Genomic DNA, 19650 nt, shown 5'->3' with positions numbered 1-19650 from the left:
TTATTAACACACAGGGGTTATATGTGTGTCTGTGAGAGCCCTTCAGATTATTTAACACACAGAGGTTATATGTGTGTCTGTGAGAGCCCTTCAGATTATTAACACACAGGGGTTATATGTGTGTCTGTGAGAGCCCTTCAGATTATTAACACATAGGGGTTATATGCTGTGTTGTCTCTCTTGTCGTGACGTGTGTTTTGTCCTATTTTTTTTATTTTTAATCCCAGCCCCCGTCCCCACAGGAGGCCTTTTGCCTTCCGGTTGGCCGTCATTGTAAATAAGAATTTGTTCTTAACTGACTTGCCTAGTTAAATAAAGGTTAAATAAATATGTGTGTCTGTGAGACCCCTTCAGATTATTAACACAGTATCACAGACAAAAGCAGTAGACTAGCAGGACCAAGTTTCATGCCCTGTGGTAGCGACTGCCTTGGTAACAGTGTGGGACTTGACAATGCATCATTATTACAATTGGAGATGGAAATGCCCAAACTAGTGACAGATTAAAGACCCAAATGCTTGTAGCTCTTCACTCAGTGTGTGTGTGTGTGTGTGTGTGTGTGTGTGTGTGTGTGTGTGTGTGTGTGTGTGCGTATGTATGTGGGTGAGACACTTCCAGACTCGGTTCGATGACTGTGTGTCACCAACGAGAATACACACTCCTACAGGTGTGACTAGAAAACTAACCAGTCCGCAGAGGGAGAAACTATTACATGCTCACTCTCTCTGGCACACACACACACACACAAAGATGAACAGAAGCCAGTCACTAAAGTACGTTCCCTGCAGATGGGTCTAGAAGGGCAGCAGCAGGAGTATGTACGTCTGGAGGAAAACCCTTTCAGTTCAGAACAGAAGTGGATGGCCGTCCGCTGTGTCCACCGCACTCAGCAGGTCAGTCAGTCCAGAGCGCCAACACCCTTACTCCTTTCCACATTCACTGTCTCTTCTACGTAACATGGACACAGCGAAGAGCCATTTTATCTGTAGTAGTGTTGTCCGACGCGGTTCAGTGTGATGAATGTGTCATGGTGTTTTCTGTCCTTGATGATGTGTTACCTCAGGACCAGCCAGGTGTGTATTACATGAAGGGGGCTTACGAGCAGGTCATCCGATTCTGTAGCTACTACCACAGCAAAGGTGCAACACTACCTCTCAACCACCAGCAGAGGGAGCTCTACCAGCAGCAGAAGAGTTACATGGGATCCTCAGGCCTCAGAGGTAAAGGGGGGTTGGTGTCATTCCCGATTCCAAGTAAAGCCCTACCTTTTTTTCTCCTTCGGGGTCGCTAAAGTAACAACAATGTAATCTTCTGTCTTGTTTTCCGGTGCAGTTCTGGCTTTTGCGTCGGGTTCGGAAATGGGCAACCTGTCGTTCCTGGGCCTGGTGGGCATCATCGATCCGCCCAGGTCAGGGGTCAAAGAGGCTGTGGGCACGCTCATCAGCTCAGGAGTGGCCATCAAGATGATCACTGGAGACTCCCAGGAGACCGCTGTGTCCATAGGTGAGGCGCACTTTTTTCCTCTCTATCTTCATCTCTCTGTCCCTCTTGTAATTTATAATCTCCCTTTAGTAATCTCTCTCTTGTAATTTGTAATCTCCCTTTTGTAATCTCCCCCCACTTGTAACTTGTAATCTCCCTCTTGCAACCTCCGAGATACATTTTTTGCAAGAACGTATGATGAAATGGGGATGCAATATCTGACCGTGCGTGTGTGTCCTTGTGTGTCCTCAGCGGGCCGTCTGGGAATCTACACCAAGGGCTCCCAGTCTCTGTCTGGAGAGGAGGTGGACCAGATGGACCTCCAACAGCTGTCTCAGATGGTGCCCAGGGTAGGAACATATCAACAAACGCAGGCTCTAATACACTGTGACTTTCTCCGACTCACAATCCTTATTCTTTAAATAGTACAGAGTGTACCGGCTTCACATAGTAATTGTCCTAAGTGGACAATTTAAGTTGTTGGATTTGAATTGAATACCTTTATCATTATGTTCACATCAAGGAACAGAGAAACCCACACGCTGCTCTTGCTGATATCACTCACTATCACAGGGCTGGGTGAACAGGGTGATGTCTAACAGGGCTGGGTGAACAGGGTGATGTCCAACAGGGCTGGGTTAACAGGGTGATGTCTCTGCCTCCTCCAGATCGTGGTGTTCTACCGGGCCAGCCCCAGACACAAGCTGAAGATAGTCAAGGTGAGAACCCAGCCAAGTGTCAGCCAGCTGGCATGAGATGATGTGTGAATGCCCGTTCTGCGTAGGCAGAGCCTGGCCTGGCAGCATGTGGCTCCAAAGCCCTGGGAAGTCTCTAGAAACTCCCACCTCAATTTGTGACATTCAGTCACGGGGAAGTGTCTACGGTATACCTGGTAGTTTTCCAGTCGCTAGTGTTGCGAGTGCTAGTGAAGAAAATGAAAATCACACAATTATTAGAAAATACACTCCATCATTTCAGATCCCTTTAATCTAAAGGAATGAGTTCAACCAAGATCAGGGAACTCGATTCATTAACTAAAAACTGTTGTGTTCTTTCAGGAGTTTAATTCATGACTATAATGTGGATTTATTACAAGGGTTGACTTCTATCTGCTCGCTCCCTCTCATTCCAGTCTCTCCAGAACATTGGTGCTGTGGTGGCGATGACGGGTGATGGTGTGAATGATGCCGTAGCGCTGAAAGCAGCAGACATCGGCGTTGCCATGGGCCAGACTGGCACTGACGTTTGTAAAGAGGCAGCAGACATGATCCTAGTGGACGATGACTTTCAGACCATCTTGTGAGGAAACAGTTTGCAGTAACACTTTATAATGTTACCCAGTTTGTTCATTATTTTGGTCTTCAAAGCCATCATGATTTCGAGAAATGTGTCTTTAGCAAAATGAGTTATATTTCTGTCATTCTGTTTCGTCCTAGGTCTGCCATCGAGGAAGGGAAAGGCATTTACAACAACATTAAAAACTTTGTCCGCTTCCAGCTAAGCACGTGAGTGATGGAGAGCTACATTTTTGATAAAGAGATTCCTTGAAACAATGCTATATGGGCCACTTTCTTGTAAATATTATTAAATTGGCATTATTGTGTTTCCTAGGAGCATTGCAGCGCTCACCCTCATCTCCCTGGCAACGCTGATGAACTTCCCCAACCCTCTGAACGCCATGCAGATCCTGTGGATCAACATCATCATGGACGGACCTCCCGCTCAGAGGTGAGACAACACAAAGCATTATGGGAACTGTATTCTTTTGTCATGAAAATGGTCTGCTCTCAGTTTCACAAGATTTTATATAATAATAATTTAAGAATTTGGTGGGTGATTTATATCTGTCCTGTTTCACACAAGTGTGTATTATACGCATTTGTGTGAAATGGAAATGTATTTTTTGCATATCCCAACCCTCGGAGAGTGGGGTCACGGCCAGGGTCAGCCATTATCAACGGTAACCCTGGAGCAATTAGGGCACATCAACAGATTAATTTTTTTCACCTTGTCAGCTCGGGAACTCAAACTAGCGAGCTTTCGCTTACTGGCCCAAATCTCGAACCGCTAGGCTACGTGCTGCTTTCATATTTAAATCTACCAGATTTAAAGTCACAATTACTGATCCTTTGTGTAAAAATAGTTAGTGGTAATTACCGTAGATGGAAATCCATGTAATCCTCTGTCATCCGTAGTCTGGGAGTGGAGCCAGTGGATAAGGATGTCATACGGAAGCCTCCGAGGAATGTGCAGGACAGCATCCTCACACGCAGTCTGTTAGTCAAGGTGCTGGTGTCGGCACTCGTCATCGTATGCGGCACCCTGTTCGTCTTCTGGAGAGAGGCAAGTAGCTATAATCATCGTAGTGTTCTTCATCATTCAAACTTCTATCAAATCAGTAGTATGACTGGCCTGTTACAATCAGTAGTATTATGACTGGCCTGTTACAGTCAGTAGTATTATGACTGGCCTGTTACAATCAGTAGTAGTATGACTGGCCTGTTACAATCAGTAGTAGTATGACTGGCCTGTTACAATCAGTAGTATTATGATTGGCCTGTTACAATCAGTAGTATTATGACTGGCCTGTTACAATCAGTAGTAGTATGACTGGCCTGTTACAATCAGTAGTAGTATGACTGGCCTGTTACAATCAGTAGTATTATGACTGGCCTGTTACAATCAGTAGTAGTATGACTGGCCTGTTACAATCAGTAGTAGTATGACTGGCCTGTTACAATCAGTAGTATTATGACTGGCCTGTTAGAATCAGTAGTAGTATGACTGGCCTGTTACAATCAGTAGTAGTATGACTGGCCTGTTACAGTCAGTAGTATTATGATGTCTGCTGTGTACTGTAATGACGCGGTCTGCTGTGTACTGTAATGACGCGGTCTGCTGTGTACTGTATTGACGCGGTGAACTGTAATGACGCGGTCTGCTGTGTACTGTAATGACGCGGTCTGCTGTGTACTGTAATGACGCGGTCTACTGTGTACTGTAATGACGCGGTGTACTGTAATGACGCGGTCTACTGTGTACTGTAATGACGCGGTGTACTGTAATGACGAGGTCTACTGTGTACTGTAATGACGAGGTCTACTCTGTACTGTAATGACGCAGTCTACTGTGTACTGTAATGACGCGGTGTACTGTAATGACGCGGTCTACTGTGTGCTGTAATGACGCGGTCTACTGTGTGCTGTAATGACGCGGTCTACTGTGTGCTGTAATGACGCGGTCTACTGTGTGCTGTAATGACGCGGTCTACTATGTGCTGTAATGACGCGGTCTACTGTGTGCTGTAATGACGCGGTCTACTGTGTGCTGTAATGACGCGGTCTACTGTGTGCTGTAATGACGCGGTCTACTGTGTGCTGTAATGGCGCGGTCTACTGTGTGCTGTAATGACGCGGTCTACTGTGTGCTGTAATGACGCGGTCTACTGTGTGCTGTAATGACGCGGTCTACTGTGTGCTGTAATGACGCGGTCTACTGTGTGCTGTAATGACGCGGTCTACTGTGTGCTGTAATTACGCGGTCTACTGTGTACTGTAATGACGCGGTCTACTGTGTACTGTAATGACGCGGTCTACTGTGTACTGTAATGACGCGGTCTACTGTGTACTGTAATGACGCGGTCTACTGTGTACTGTAATGACGCGGTGTACTGTAATGACGCGGTCTACTGTGTGCTGTAATGACGCGGTCTACTGTGTGCTGTAATGACGCGGTCTACTGTGTGCTGTAATGACGCGGTCTACTGTGTGCTGTAATGACGCGGTCTACTGTGTACTGTAATGACGCGGTCTACTGTGTGCTGTAATGACGCGGTCTACTGTGTACTGTAATGACGCGGTCTACTGTGTACTGTAATGACGCGGTCTACTGTGTACTGTAATGACGCGGTCTACTGTCTACTGTAATGACGCGGTCTACTGTAATGACGCGGTCTACTGTGTACTGTAATGACGCGGTCTACTGTGTACTGTAATGACGCGGTCTACTGTGTGCTGTAATGACGCGGTCTACTGTGTACTGTAATGACGCGGTCTACTGTGTACTGTAATGACGCGGTGTACTGTAATGACGAGGTCTACTGTGTGCTGTAATGACGCGGTCTACTGTGTGCTGTAATGACGCGGTCTACTGTGTACTGTAATGACGCGGTCTGCTGATTTACTTTTGATGTGGAACGTGTGTTTTCAGATTAATAAATGTGTGAACCCAAAAAATAAAACACACTGATCACATTTAATAGTGAATCGAAGCCAATCCCCACCTATTTCCTGTATCAGTTGACTTCTATTTCCATCAATGTGTTTGTTTCTCCTCCTCTCAGCTGCAGGACAATCTGATCACTCCCAGAGACACCACCATGACCTTCACCTGTTTTGTGTTCTTCGACATGTTCAACGCCCTCAGCTCACGCTCACAGGTGGGTGCACTGCTGTGCCCTGTACAGGATGAAGGATCTGAGAGATTAGTGGGCAGAAACATGTCACCTAGGATCTATTGTTGATTAATGATGACGGTCTCTGTTTCTCTATCTCTCTGTCAGACTCGTATGGTCCATGAGATGGGCCTGTGCAGTAACAAGATGTTCTGCTACGCGGTGCTGGGTTCCATCATGGGCCAGCTGGCGGTCATCTACTTCCCTCCACTGCAGAGTGTCTTCCAGACAGAGAGCCTCAGCATCTTTGGTAAGAAATACATGTTAGCCCACTGAGCTAAAGATTAAACCTAAGCTTTCAGGGCCTGTATTCATAAAGCATCTCAGAATAGGAGTTCTGGTCTAGGATCAGTTTAGCCTTTTTAGATCACAATCATTTCGAGGGTGCTTATATTTGTCCTGTTACACACGAGTGTGAAATGGAAACCATTGTACAGCGCCCCTGGGAACAAATTAGGTAAGTGCCTTGCTCAAGGGCACAGCGACATACTTTTCACGGTATTCAAACCAGCGACCTTTCGGTTACTGGCCCAACGCTCTAACCTCGGCTTCCTGCCGCCGTAATGAATGGACGGGGGGGCTGATTCCCTACATCAGCTCTCCTGTTCTGAGACGGACACTGGTCTGTTAGTGATGGAGGTGATGGTTTATATGTGCTGTAGTAACAGTCCATCTCTTCTTCCCTTCCAGACCTGCTGTTCCTGGTGGGCCTCACGTCCTCTGTCTGCATGGTCTCTGAGGCCATAAAGTGGGTGGAGAGGTGGAGAGCAGTGAGGGAGAGGAGAACCACAGTGTCTGAAGAAGACTCCTTCCACGATGTATGACGCACATTGCGTTCTGTGTGACAGAGTAGATAGGGGAGAGGAGGGGGCGGGGCTGGGTTGTTTGTGGGTGGGTGGTACATGTAGATGGATGCAATGGTTATTTGGTCTGAACACAGGGACTGGAGAGAGAACTCAAACAGTTGCTGTCCCTCGCTGGTATTCACTGTTCAGTCATGGATTGGAAGTGGGCGAAGAGGATCTCAACCTTAGTGCCCCCCTGCCCTCCACCTCTCCCCTGCGAGAAGCATTGGCGTGCTGCTTTCAGACTCTACCATCCTCCAGGAACTCAGGAGGGGATTTATTTATGAGACATTGTAACTGTTGTTCATGTGGCAACTATTCATGTCTATGGTGTCGTGATCTGAGAGGACAATGTTACTGCTCGTAGATCAACTACTCACGTCTAGGTTTTAAGACCAATTAAGGACAGCATAATTGTTTGTAGAGCAACTATTCATGTCTTGGGGTTCATGAACATAAATGGAATTTTGTAACTGTTCTTATTCGTCATCACCTTGCTTCGAGTGCAGGTAGCTAACCATAGCTTTGTAGAAGTCTAGAGATGTTACTTTCATGCATTCCAGCTTTTCATGCTAGTAGCAATCTCACCATCAACTTCCAACCAATTTAGGATTGATAATTGTGAGCATACTTTTGTTTTGGTATAGACTTTAGGAAGAGTTGACCACTAAACCGTGTTATTTTGGTGGATGAATATAATACATTTTCTTCAGAAGATACGTTTGGTTTGGTTTTTCTCACATATTAGGGCTGATGGCCTTCATTTGGCGTTTCATTTAATTCCACTCTGGCTATCTATTTAGTTGCCCCTGGAGACATTCTGTGTTTTGGACCATCACTCAGCAGTTTATTTTCCCAGTGATCAAGCAGTACTATACAGTTAATTCTATCCCAGTCCCCACCCTCCCAGCCACGGTCTGCCTCCCCAAAATCTTTCACTTGCCCTGTATCAAACCTACATTATTTTTTCCATTTAGGGAATTAACTGTTTGCCTTGAATGAAAGGCACAGAGGTATTTGGTCCAGTGCTGTCAAACATGTTATTTTTCCTGTGTTTTATATATATTTCCACACTATGAGGTTGGAATAGTACTGTGAAATGATGATTAGTGCCCTTTTAGTGTCAGAGCTGTTTGAAAAATGCCAGCCTGTTTTGGTGGAATGGAGTTTTGGCCTGCCTGATGACATGCCAATAATAGCTGGTTTTCAGTTTTCCCCTCCCCACTCAGCCACTCCTAGACAGTCATAGCAACATTTTAGCTTGAGGAAATTCCTCTTGCTAGGAAGCTATTTCAGTTTGTTTTTGACTGCTTTTTGATTGAAGAAGGTCACTTTAAGGTACTTATTTGTTACCCAGAAATGATTTGATATTGAGATAAAAAAAAATGGGCCTTTTAATATTCTGCCTCTATTTTACACACTGTAAATTAAGTGCAAATATTTATCTCCATGACAACCATTTACTGTACATGCACTGTTCATATACATTTTGCTTGTGTCTTGGGTCAAAAGTGGCCATTTTAAGCACATTTTTCTCTTCGTGCTCTTTCCAGAAGCCTCCGAGGCCTTGTTTTGGTACAGCTAGACATACCTGGGTTTTATTTCACAATGCAGAATCACTCAATTAACAAGCTTGTTTTGATAATCATTTACATTAAATATAATTGAATTCCCAGGTTTATAAAGGCAGGTTCAGTTGATAATGGTTTATTTGAGTCATACCCATTCCAGGTTTATTTCTTTATGAACCAGGAGATGGAGTTGTTTCAGCATTTTTAGGACCGGGAGCTAATTCATTGATGTTGCTTTCCAAATGAGTTTTTGTCTGTGCTATAGATGGCAACAGAAGTCCTCTACCTACCGCAGCACCTAGCGGGTACAGGCTAACATCGCCAGCTCTTTCTATTACACGTTCTTTATTTTACAAGAGGTTATACTCTCTGCTTTGGTCCATTTGACAGGCCAAATCAGCTACAATTATTTTAATTGTTTATTTATGATTTGTTGTGTGTGTTGCACAGCTGAAGACAGTACTCTGTTGTGATGGTATGAGAATAAATCTGTACATTAATGAAAATGTGTGTGTGTATATATATATTTGAAGTGTGTTTTAACTGGGTGGAGGGTTTGTGTCATGTTTTCAGTGTCACTGACACCGATTCTGATAATCTCATTTTTGCTCAGATTGAGCTAAAATTTACAAATCTGTTTGTTTTTTTTCAGTTTAAGATTTCCATATAAAATATACTGCCAACGCAGAGAGAGGCTTTAGTGTGTATACCCAATAGTTCTCAACAACAGCTGGTTAAAATGTTATTTTTCATTTTGATGATAAAATGTTTCCAGTGCAGCTGTAATATAATAGTAACAATACATGGGATTTATAGAGCTATTTTCAAAGCCCAAATACACTACAGCAACGAGCAAAGAAATAAAAGCAAATTTAACAAAGTCAAACTTATCATGAGCTTTTTATATATAAAAGTTTCTGTCTTTATCATTTTATAATCTACATCTATCTTTTATAAACTTGTTTTTAGCATTAACTATGAAATATGTCAATGACAGCCATAAAATGTAGAGGCAGGTCAAATAAGAGGCAGGTCTGGTGGGGGATGGGCATGCCTCAACCCGTGGCAACGTAGACTGACATACCAAGGTCTCCAAAAACGTCTCAAGCTGCACTGACCTTGGAGACTAAGGAACAGAGCAAGAGATTCAATTTGAGAATCAACAGCAGTATGTTTCAATATACTGTATACTATATCATACACATGTATACATACATACCTGATGCAGAGTGTCTAGCTGTATATGTTCTGCAGCACTGGGCAGGATGGCTTCAACCATGCTGCTGGTCAGGCTCTTGCCTTCCCTGTAATACTCCTCCACTTCATCCACTGGGGGTCTCTGACTGCTGTGGTCTGCCCTCCTCCCACCCAGCAGCAGCCCGTAGAGTACCTGGCCTACTACAGGGCAAAAACACCTACCAATGTGATGGACCGTATGAAAATGAAAACAAATATGCCAGTAATGCTCTAGTGGAGGAGTGTCTGGCATGTGATCACTTATGATAGTTTCCTTTTGATCTTATTTAGTAAGGAAACTTCCAGCGATATAGATAAGCTTAGTAGACCAGATACAATGCTATTTTACAGTAAACAAATTGACAACAGACCTTCAGCACACTTATAAAGGAGAGTCAACAAGCACAGCACTTGACCCTAGCCCCACACAAATGACTGATGATTGTCTGAGAGAAATTGATGATTGTGGGGGCTGTTTTGTTGTGCCGTGGTGGCAGTCTTTGTGGGCTATGCTCGGCCTTGTCTCAGGATGGTAAGTTAGTGGTTGAAGATATCCCTCTAGTGGTGTGGGAGCTGTGCTTTGGCAAAGTGGGTGGGGTTATATCCTACCTGTTTGGCTCTGTCCGGGGGTAACAGTGTCTCCCGACCCCTCCTGTCTCAGCCTCCAATATTTATGCTGCAGTAGTTTATGTGTCGGGGGCTAGGGTCATTCTGTTATATCTGGAGTATTTCTCCTGTCTTATCCGGTGTCCTGTGTGAATTTAAGTATGCTCTCTCTAATTCTTTCTTTCTCTCGGAGGACCTTAGCCCTAGGACCATGCCTCAGGACTACCTGGCCTGATGACTCCTTGCTGTCCCCAGTCCACCTGGCCTGCTGCTGATCCAGTTTCAACTGTTCTGCCTGCGGCTATGGAACCCTGACCTGTTCACCGGACGTGCTACCTGTCCCAGACCTGCTGTTTTCAACTCTCTAGAGACAGCAGGAGTGGTAGAGATACTCTGAATGATCGGCTACGAAAAGCCAACTGACATTTACTCCTGAGGTGCTGACCTGTTGCACCCTCGACAACCACTGTGATTATTATTATTTGACCCTGCTGGTCATCTATGAACATTTGTACATCTTGGCCATGTTCTGTTATAATCTCCACCCGGCACAGCCAGAAGAGGACTTGCCACCCCTCATAGCCTGGTTCCTCTCTAAGTTTCTTCCTAGGATCTGGCCCTTCTAGGGAGTTTTTCCTAGCCACTGTGCTTCTACACCTGCATTGCTTGCTGTTTGGGGTTTTAGGCTGGATTTCTGTACAGCACTTTGTGACATCAGCTGATGTAAGAAGGGCTTTATGAATACATTTGATTGATTGACTTTAGTACGGCTTTTGAAATTATCGATCATAGTCTGGTGCTGGAAAAACGTATGTGTTATGGCTTTACACCCCCTCCTGGCTCAAAGTGGAGGAGAGATTGACTTCATCACTACTTGTATTTGTGAAAAGTATTGACATGTTGCGTGCACCGAGCTGTCTGTTTGAACTACTGGCACACAGCTCCAACACCCATCCATACCCCACAAGACATGCCACCATGTCTCTTCACAGTCCAGAATAGAGTTCAGAATAGACTACGGGAGGCGCACAATACTACATAGAGCCATGACTACATAGAACTCTATTCCACATCAAGTAACTGATGCAAGCAGTACATTTAGATTTTTTTTTAAAACCAGATAAAAATACATCTTATGAGCAGCGGGGACTGTGAAGCAACACAAACACAGGCTCATACACAAAAACACATTTTGCTTACTGTATTTCTGCCTGGTTTGGTACAGCGAGACATTCGTGGGTTAAATTTCACAATGCAGAATCGATCAATTAACAAGCTTGTTTTGATAATCATTTGGATTAAATATAACTGAATTCCCAGGATTATAAAGACTGGTTCAGTTGATTATGGGTTATTTGAGTATTGAGTCATACCCATTCCAAGTTGACCTTTAGATATGAACCAGGAAAGGTAGCTAATTCATTGATGTTGCTTTGAGAAATTAGTTTTTATGGCTAAGGCAACAGAAGTCCTCTACATATAGTACAGTCGTGGCCAAAAGTTTTGAGAATGACACAAATATTAATTTTTACAAAGTCTGCTGCCTCAGTTTGTATGATGGCAATTTGCATATACTCCAGAATGTTATGAAGAGTGATCAGATGAATTGTAATTAATTGCAAAGTCCCTCTTAGCCATGCAAATGAACTGAATCCCCAAAAAAACTTTCCACTGCATTTCAGCCCTGCCACAAAAGGACCAGCTGACATGTCAGTGATTCTCTCGTTAACACAGGTGTGAGTCTTGAAGAGGACAAGGCTGATTGAGTTTGAATAACAAACTGGAAGCTTCAAAAGGAGGGTGGTGCTTGGAATCATTGTTATATCCTTCCTGTTTGGCCCTGTCCGGGGGTATCATCGGATGGGGCCACAGTGTCTCCTGACCCCTCCTGTCTCAGCCTCCAGTATTTATGCTGCAGTATTTTGTGTCGGGGGGCTAGGGTCAGTTTGTTATATCTGGAGTACTTCTCCTGTCCTATCCGGTGTCCTGTGTGAATTTAAGTATGCTCTCTTTAATTCTCTATTTCTCTCTCTCTTTCTTTCTCTCTCTCGGAGGACCTGAGCCCTAGGACCATGCCTCAGGACTACCTGACATGATGACTCCTTGCTGTCCCCAGTCCACCTGGCCATGCTGCTGCTCCAGTTTCAACTGTTCTGCCTGTGATTATTATTATTTGACCATGCTGGTCATTTATGAACATTTGAACATCTTGGCCATGTTCTGTTATAATCTCCATCCGGCACAGCCAGAAGAGGACTGGCCACCCCACATAGCCTGGTTCCTCTCTAGGTTTCTTCCTAGGTTTTGGCCTTTCTAGGGAGTTTTTCCTAGCCACCGTGCTTCTACACCTGCATTGCTTGCTGTTTGGGGTTTTAGGCTAGGTTTCTGTACAGCACTTTGAGATATCAGCTGATGTACGAAGGGCTATATAAATAAATTAGATTTGATTTTGATTTTTCATCTGTCAACCATGGTTACCTGCAAGGAAACACGTGCCGTCATCATTGCTTTGCACAAAAAGGGCTTCACAGGCAAGGATATTGCTGCCAGTAAGATTGCACCTAAATCAACCATTTATCGGATCATCAAGATCTTCAAGGAGAGCGGTTCAATTGTTGTGAAGAAGGCTTCAGGGCGCCCAAGAAAGTCCAGCAAGCTCCAGGACCGTCTCCTTAAGTTGATTCAGCTGCGGGATCAGGGCACCACCAGTACAAAGCTTGCTCAGGAATGGCAGCAGGCAGGTGTGAGTGCATCTGCACGCACAGTGAGGCGAAGAATTTTGGAGGATGGCCTGGTGTCAAGAAGGGCAGCAAAGAAGCCACTTCTCTCCAAGAAAAACATCAGGGACAGACTGATATTCTGCAAAAGGTACAGGGATTGGACTGCTGAGGACTGGGGTAAAGTCATTTTCTCTGATGAATCCACTTTCCGATTGTTTGGGGCATCCGGAAAAAAAGCATGTCCGGAGAATGAGTGTGTAAGTTGACTATGCAAACAATTTGGAATTTCCAAAACATGAATGTTTCTTATAAAAACATGAAGTGATGCAGGCAGTCTTTTCACAAGAGTGTGCAGCTGTCTTCAAGGCAAAGGGTGGCTGCTTTGAGGAATCTAAAATATAAATTATATTTTGATTTGTTTAACACTTTTTTTGGTTACTACATGATTCCATATGTGCTATTTTATATTTTTGATGTCTTCACTATTCTACAATGTAGAAAATGTAAAAACAAACATTTAAAAAAACATTGCATGAGTAGGTGTGTCCAAACTTTTGACTGGTACTGTATAATCAGTTTAGGTGGCATACGTTTTCAGCGTCACTGAAGTAACACATTTTTTGCTCATAGAGGTAAAAATGACTATCTAAGATTTGTTCAGAATAAGAATTTAATTTAAAATATACTGTCAAAGCAGAGATATACTTTAGTGTGTATAGCCAATCATTCTCAAGAATAGCTGGTTTAAATGTTATTTTTCATTTTGATGATAAAATATTTCAAGAGCAGCAGTAATATAATCGTAACAATAAATGGGATTTATAGAGCTATTTTCAAAGACCAAAATAAGTTTTTACAGTAGAGAGCAAAGAAATAAAAACATATTAAATAAAGTCAAACTTATCATAACTTCTATTATAGTTCATGCTAATAAAATGTAAATTAAGTCATAATAGGTACACACAAGAACAATAAAAACATTGAAGAGTTGAGCAGAACGTCTATATATCTAAACCGTTATATAATGGTCCCTCCCTATTCCCAGCCGATCCGCCCCTGCTTCCGGGAGAATTCTGGATTCCTAGCTCGGTTGAATCTGTCCTTGCTCTTGTGCCGGGTCCGCACTGAGACCAAAGTCCAACCCAGATCGTCCTCTGACTTGGCCTTGCTCCCACCTCCAGCACCATCATCATCATCATATTCCAGAGCCAGAATGTGTAGATGGGCCGTCAGATCGTCCAGTGGCTGTGTCAAGGATGGAGGTGTGGCCCTCTGCAGCCCAGACACAAATGGGATGACAGCTGCCTCATGAGAATCATGGGAGTTGAGTATGGCTCCCAGCATGGCCCTATACAGCTGTCCAGAGCCAAGGTCTCCCATCAGGAGAGAATCCGGGGTTAACCTCCCTCTCAGTTTGGTCACAAGCTGGTGCACCAGAGTGCCCTTGTACAGCCTAGACGCCACCCAGGAAACAAAAGATGGTTGAATTATCTCTGTTTCTGCTGGGATGAAATGCAATGTGAATGAATCCCACTGCTCTAAGTTTAGGGCCAAGGGTTGACTTAGGAAGGGACACCTTACCAGGCACACTGAGGCTCGTCTAGAGGGAAGCACAGCAGTTGGTTGAGGTGAAGGCTTTCTTTCAGGCAGCACTGCCACTGGCTGTAGGCGTGGGCCACACCCAGGTCTAGGCTCCTTCTACCTCTCTGAATCAGCCCTCTCAGCCTCTCCAACACTGGTCCCTCCATAAACCCTGTTACACAAAAGGAGGAGTCAGTGGCTACACTTCGATATTCATCAATTCTAAATGGTGTGTTTTCTCGTAGATGCTCTGGGCCATACCTCTTTGGCTCTTTCTCTTTCTACAGAGCTCTCCATACACCAATCCTAGTAGCAGGGCCTGCAGGACAGGGAGTTCTGGAGGGGAATGGGCGTGCCTCAGCCAGTAGCAGGTGACAGCCACAGGAAGACGCAGATGAGGCGGGACACCGCTCAAAGTGGACTGGGACACACCAAGTGTCTCCAAAAACACCTTAAGCTGCACTAACCTTGGAGCCTAAGGAACACAGCAAGATAATGAGAATCAACAGCAGTATGTTTGAATATACTGTATACTATATCATGCACATGTATACATACCTGATGCAGAGTGTCTAGCTGTATATGTTCTGCAGCACTGGGAAGGATGGCTTCAACCATGCTGCTGGTCAGGCTCTTGCCTTCCCTGTAATACTCCTCCACTTCATCCACTGGGGGTCTCTGACGGCTGTGGTCTGCCCTCCTCCCACCCAGCAGCAGCCCGTAGAGTACCTGTCGTATGGACCGAGAGGTGTTGTTCCCACATGGCAAGCTGGGATCTTCCACCTGGGCACCCTGCATCATCCTTCCCAGCAGCAGCACGTCTACCATGCAGGAGGGAAGTCTACCTTCCATCAATGGCAGCAGGGTCCAGTCTGGAAGGACCCTCAGAGGCTCTGGGAGACGGCCGGGCCCTGGTCCCACTCCATCGTTGAAGAACCGCTCCAGGCAACTAGGGGGAAGATGGTACTCTTCTATGCCCAGGGAGAGGCCATGGAGGACAGCACCTGTTTTCTGTCTGTTGTTACAATGACTGATGAGCCTGAGCACGGAGTCCAAGGCATCCTTCTGCCCATGGAAGCGGGCCAGCCAATTCAGCAAGCCGTCGAAGCGGGCAAACCTTCCTTCCATTGACGTGTATTCTTCCCACCTGAGGGAAACACCCATGTTATGCAACTTGACGTAGTCGTTTCCTAACATGGCAGCGAAGACTGGGAGAACCTGTCTGTTGATGTTGAAGTGTCTGCAGAAGCTTGTTGTGGTGTACTGCTTGCAGGGAATGTATCTTATAGAGCTCCCGCGTTGCATAGACACTCTCTGCCAGTGAAAATGGGAGGTGGGCAGAAATCCTGCCTGGATGTCAAAGATATAAAAGTCACTGTCATTGGACAGCACTGGACAGTTCCAACTTCGAGCCAGGGAGGCTATATCTTGGTCTGCCTCACAAATGCACTGTGCGTACGGCACATTCAGGCTGATGAGGACCTGTTTGAAGACATGTTTGATGAGGGTTGGTAATATACCACCGCTCCCCTGAAGCCCCATGGACAAGCTTTTCGCTCTGTTGATCCTTGATAGAGCTCTGTTTTTTTTTGTTTCAAACTTTTTGTCGGTGTAGTCGGAGCCCCCATCTACAATCACAAAGGGGTCAATGTCGCAGTCTCTCAGAGCCTTAAAGAACTTGCAGACCTGGTCCTCAAAAGCATCATAATCCCCTCCATGACTCTGATCCAAACCTGAGTCAAAATAAAGCAAGTTGAACAGATTACTACCATCGATGATCAACTTGCTGTTTCTGAGGTGAACATCTTTTAAAATGTTTCCATTCTCCTCCATAAAGCTGGTCAATCCCTGGACGCCCATGGTGTGCTCTGTCTGGCATGTGATGTATTTCTTAGTGAAGAGTTTCAGCAGTCATGGGACTGACTGAGTGAGGCTAGTATTATTACAATGTATGAGTTTATCTTTCCTTAAGTTTCACTTTCCTTACCTCATATCTGTCACTCCCATATTGTCTCTTGTCACAGAAGGTATGTAATAGTTCATGGGACTTTAAAAAGGCAAAACAGCATAGCTAATTGAATCAAGGGGAACTACAAACCAACCAGTAACTATGACTGTATGCTGATAAGAAGTGATCCTATTAGATGTGATGAGGAACATAACTTTTATACACTGTATGTAAAGATTTTATCTGATAAGAAATCGGACAATGATTAACCATAATCTAATGAAGAATACACTCTCTAAAATGGACTGCTACACCAGGTCATAATCTACCCCCTAATGGAAATAAGCTTGTTAATACGCTACCAATAGTATGCTCCATATTCTCACTTAAAACTTAACTAAACCAGGAAACACTATGGACAATAAATCGGCTACATTGTGTATAAAATAACCGTTTCTATAGAACAATATTAGGAACTGGAACAGAATGACTGATGATAAATTTTTTTCAAGTTTCTTGGGACACATCAATGGTAAGTGATAAAAAAAAGTGATAAAAAAAACAACTAAATATTAACAAATGAGTATCCTTGATTATAACAGCCCCAAAATAAATCATCTGATAAACAACACAAAAAACGTGACAATAATAAATATCGGCCTAGAAAACAATTAAACTGTGGTTGAGCTTGTTTTGTTCATACTGCATTGAGCTGCCAGTAGCCAACCATTTTCATTGGTAAAGCAGTCAAACCAAAACAACTAGTCTAAAACCATTCAAACATTACTCAGTCATCGGTACAAACATTACTCAGTCATCGGTACAAACATTACTCAGTCATCAGTACAAACATTACTCAGTCATCAGTACAAACATTACTCAGTCATCGGTACAAACATTACTCAGTCATCAGTACAAACATTACTCAGTCATCAGTACAAACATTACTCAGTCATCAGTACAAACATTACTCAGTCATCAGTACAAACATTACTCAGTCATCAGTACAAACATTACTCAGTCATCAGTACAAACATTACTCAGTCATCAGTACAAACATTACTCAGTCATCAGTACAAACATTACTCAGTCATCACTACAAACATTACTCAGTCATCACTACAAACATTACTCAGTCATCAGTACAAACATTACTCAGTCATCGGTACAAACATTACTAAGTCATCACTACAAACATTACTCAGTCATCGGTACAAACATTACTCAGTCATCGGTACAAACATTACTCAGTCATCACTACAAACATTACTCAGTCATCGGTACAAACATTACTCAGTCATCAGTACAAACATTACTCAGTCATCAGTACAAACATTACTCAGTCATCAGTACAAACATTACTCAGTCATCGGTACAAACATTACTCAGTCATCGGTACAAACATTACTCAGTCATCGGTACAAACATTACTCAGTCATCACTACAAACATTACTCAGTCATCAGTACAAACATTACTCAGTCATCAGTACAAAGATTACTTAGTCATCAGTACAAACATTACTCAGTCATCGGTACAAACATTACTCAGTCATCAGTACCAACATTACTCAGTCATCAGTACAAACATTACTCAGTCATCAGTACAAACATTACTCAGTTATCAGTACAAACATTACTCAGTCATCAGTACAAACATTACTCAGTCATCAGTACAAACATTACTCAGTCATCAGTACAAACATTACTCAGTCATCAGTACAAACATTACTCAGTCATCAGTACAAACATTACTCAGTCATCAGTACAAACATTACTCAGTCATCAGTACAAACATTACTCAGTCATCAGTACAAACATTACTCAGTCATCAGTACAAACATTACTCAGTCATCGGTACAAGCATTACTCAGTCATCGGTACAAACATTACTCAGTCATCGGTACAAACATTACTCAGTCATCAGTACAAACATTACTCAGTCATCAGTACAAACGTTACTCAGTCATCAGTACAAACGTTACTCAGTCATCAGTACAAACATTACTCAGTCATCAGTACAAGCATTACTCAGTCATCAGTACAAACATTACTCAGTCATCACTACAAACATTACTCAGTCATCGGTACAAACATTACTCAGTCATCGGTACAAGCATTACTCAGTCATCGGTACAAACATTACTCAGTCATCGGTACAAACATTACTCAGTCATCGGTACAAACATTACTCAGTCATCAGTAAAAACATTACTCAGTCATCACTACAAACATTACTCAGTCATCAGTACAAACATTACTCAGTCATCAGTACAAACATTACTCAGTCATCACTACAAACATTACTCAGTCATCAGTACAAACATTACTCAGTCATCAGTGCAAGCGATGACAGTCGGCTTAAACAGCACAATCATTTGTATTGATCATTTTGTGCATCATTATTACAAGCAGACAACGCTTTGTCATTACAATACATTGTATCTAGGCTTACATGGCACCTAGAAATAGAAGACAGAGGACTGTGAGACAAGGGCTTAATCCTGAACACATGAAAAGTAGGGTGAACACAGAGGGTACGGGGCAACAGCAGTGGGACTAAGGACTCTAGAAATGGGGAAAGGACCAATGAAATGGGGGGAAATTTTGCGGGATTCCACCCGGAGGGGCAGGTCCCGAGTGGACAACCATACCCTCTGCCCGATACGATAGCGGAGAGCCGGAGTCCGGTGGTGATCTGCTTGTCGACGATACCTGGAGGGGGTTTTGAGAAGAGCCGCCCGAGTTCTTTTCCAGGTACGCCGACAGCGGTGGACGAACATCTGGGCTTGAAGGTATGTTGACCTCAACTTCTTTCTCTGGGAAGAGCGGAGGCTGATACCCCATGGAGCATTACAAGGGGGAGAGTCCAGTGGCCGAGCAGGGGAGAGTGTTCCTGGCATATTCCACCCAGACCAGTTGCTGACTCCAGGTGGTGGGGTTTTACTGGCAACGAGACACCGGAGTGCCGTCTTGATTGGCTCGCTCCGGCTGGCTGTTGGATTGGGGATGAAACCCGGAGGACAGGCTGGCCGACTACCCAATAAGGGTGCAGAATGCCCTAAAATCGAGACGAAAACTGAGGACCCCGATCCGAGACAATGTTGACCGGGAGTCCATGGATTCGGAAGACGTGCTGCACCATGAGCTGGGCCGTCTCCTTGGCTAAAGGTAACTTAGGAAGAGGGATGAAATGGGCGGCCTTGGAGA

At 44.0% G+C, this 19650-nt stretch overlaps 2 protein-coding genes across 6 annotated transcripts in view; one reads left to right on the top strand and one right to left on the bottom strand.

Annotated features, from left to right (window-relative positions):
• Positions 1-8857, top strand: part of LOC110535504 (calcium-transporting ATPase type 2C member 1) — a 47741-nt gene extending 38884 nt beyond the window's left edge. For all 5 annotated transcript variants that reach the window (XM_090222414.1, XM_090222421.1, XM_090222416.1 and 2 more), the window contains exons 15-26: positions 789-893; positions 1064-1220; positions 1333-1503; positions 1735-1832; positions 2151-2201; positions 2615-2781; positions 2919-2987; positions 3094-3210; positions 3678-3825; positions 5825-5920; positions 6044-6185; positions 6626-8857. In XM_090222414.1, coding sequence (XP_090078540.1) covers positions 789-893; positions 1064-1220; positions 1333-1503; positions 1735-1832; positions 2151-2201; positions 2615-2781; positions 2919-2987; positions 3094-3210; positions 3678-3825; positions 5825-5920; positions 6044-6185; positions 6626-6759 — 1455 coding nt within the window. In that variant the 3' untranslated portion in view covers positions 6760-8857. The remainder of the gene's footprint in view (positions 1-788; positions 894-1063; positions 1221-1332; positions 1504-1734; positions 1833-2150; positions 2202-2614; positions 2782-2918; positions 2988-3093; positions 3211-3677; positions 3826-5824; positions 5921-6043; positions 6186-6625) is intronic.
• A 4708-nt stretch (positions 8858-13565) lies between these two features.
• LOC110535312 (single-strand DNA endonuclease ASTE1) lies at positions 13566-16998 on the bottom strand. Its single transcript, XM_036966645.2, has 4 exons — positions 15053-16998; positions 14756-14969; positions 14495-14666; positions 13566-14366 (listed from the first exon to the last, which is right to left on the bottom strand). Exons 1-4 carry the CDS (start codon positions 16352-16354, stop codon positions 13949-13951), a joined length of 2106 nt encoding a protein of 701 aa, XP_036822540.2. The 5' UTR covers positions 16355-16998; the 3' UTR covers positions 13566-13948.
• Between the last annotated feature and the right edge of the window lie 2652 nt (positions 16999-19650).

Source organism: Oncorhynchus mykiss, chromosome 3 (genome assembly GCF_057628025.1).
Source record: "Oncorhynchus mykiss isolate SJ-2025 chromosome 3, ASM5762802v1, whole genome shotgun sequence".
Lineage (NCBI taxonomy): Eukaryota > Metazoa > Chordata > Actinopteri > Salmoniformes > Salmonidae > Oncorhynchus > Oncorhynchus mykiss.
Note: the sequence above shows the minus strand (reverse complement) of the source record. Positions and strands in the feature narration are given on the sequence as shown.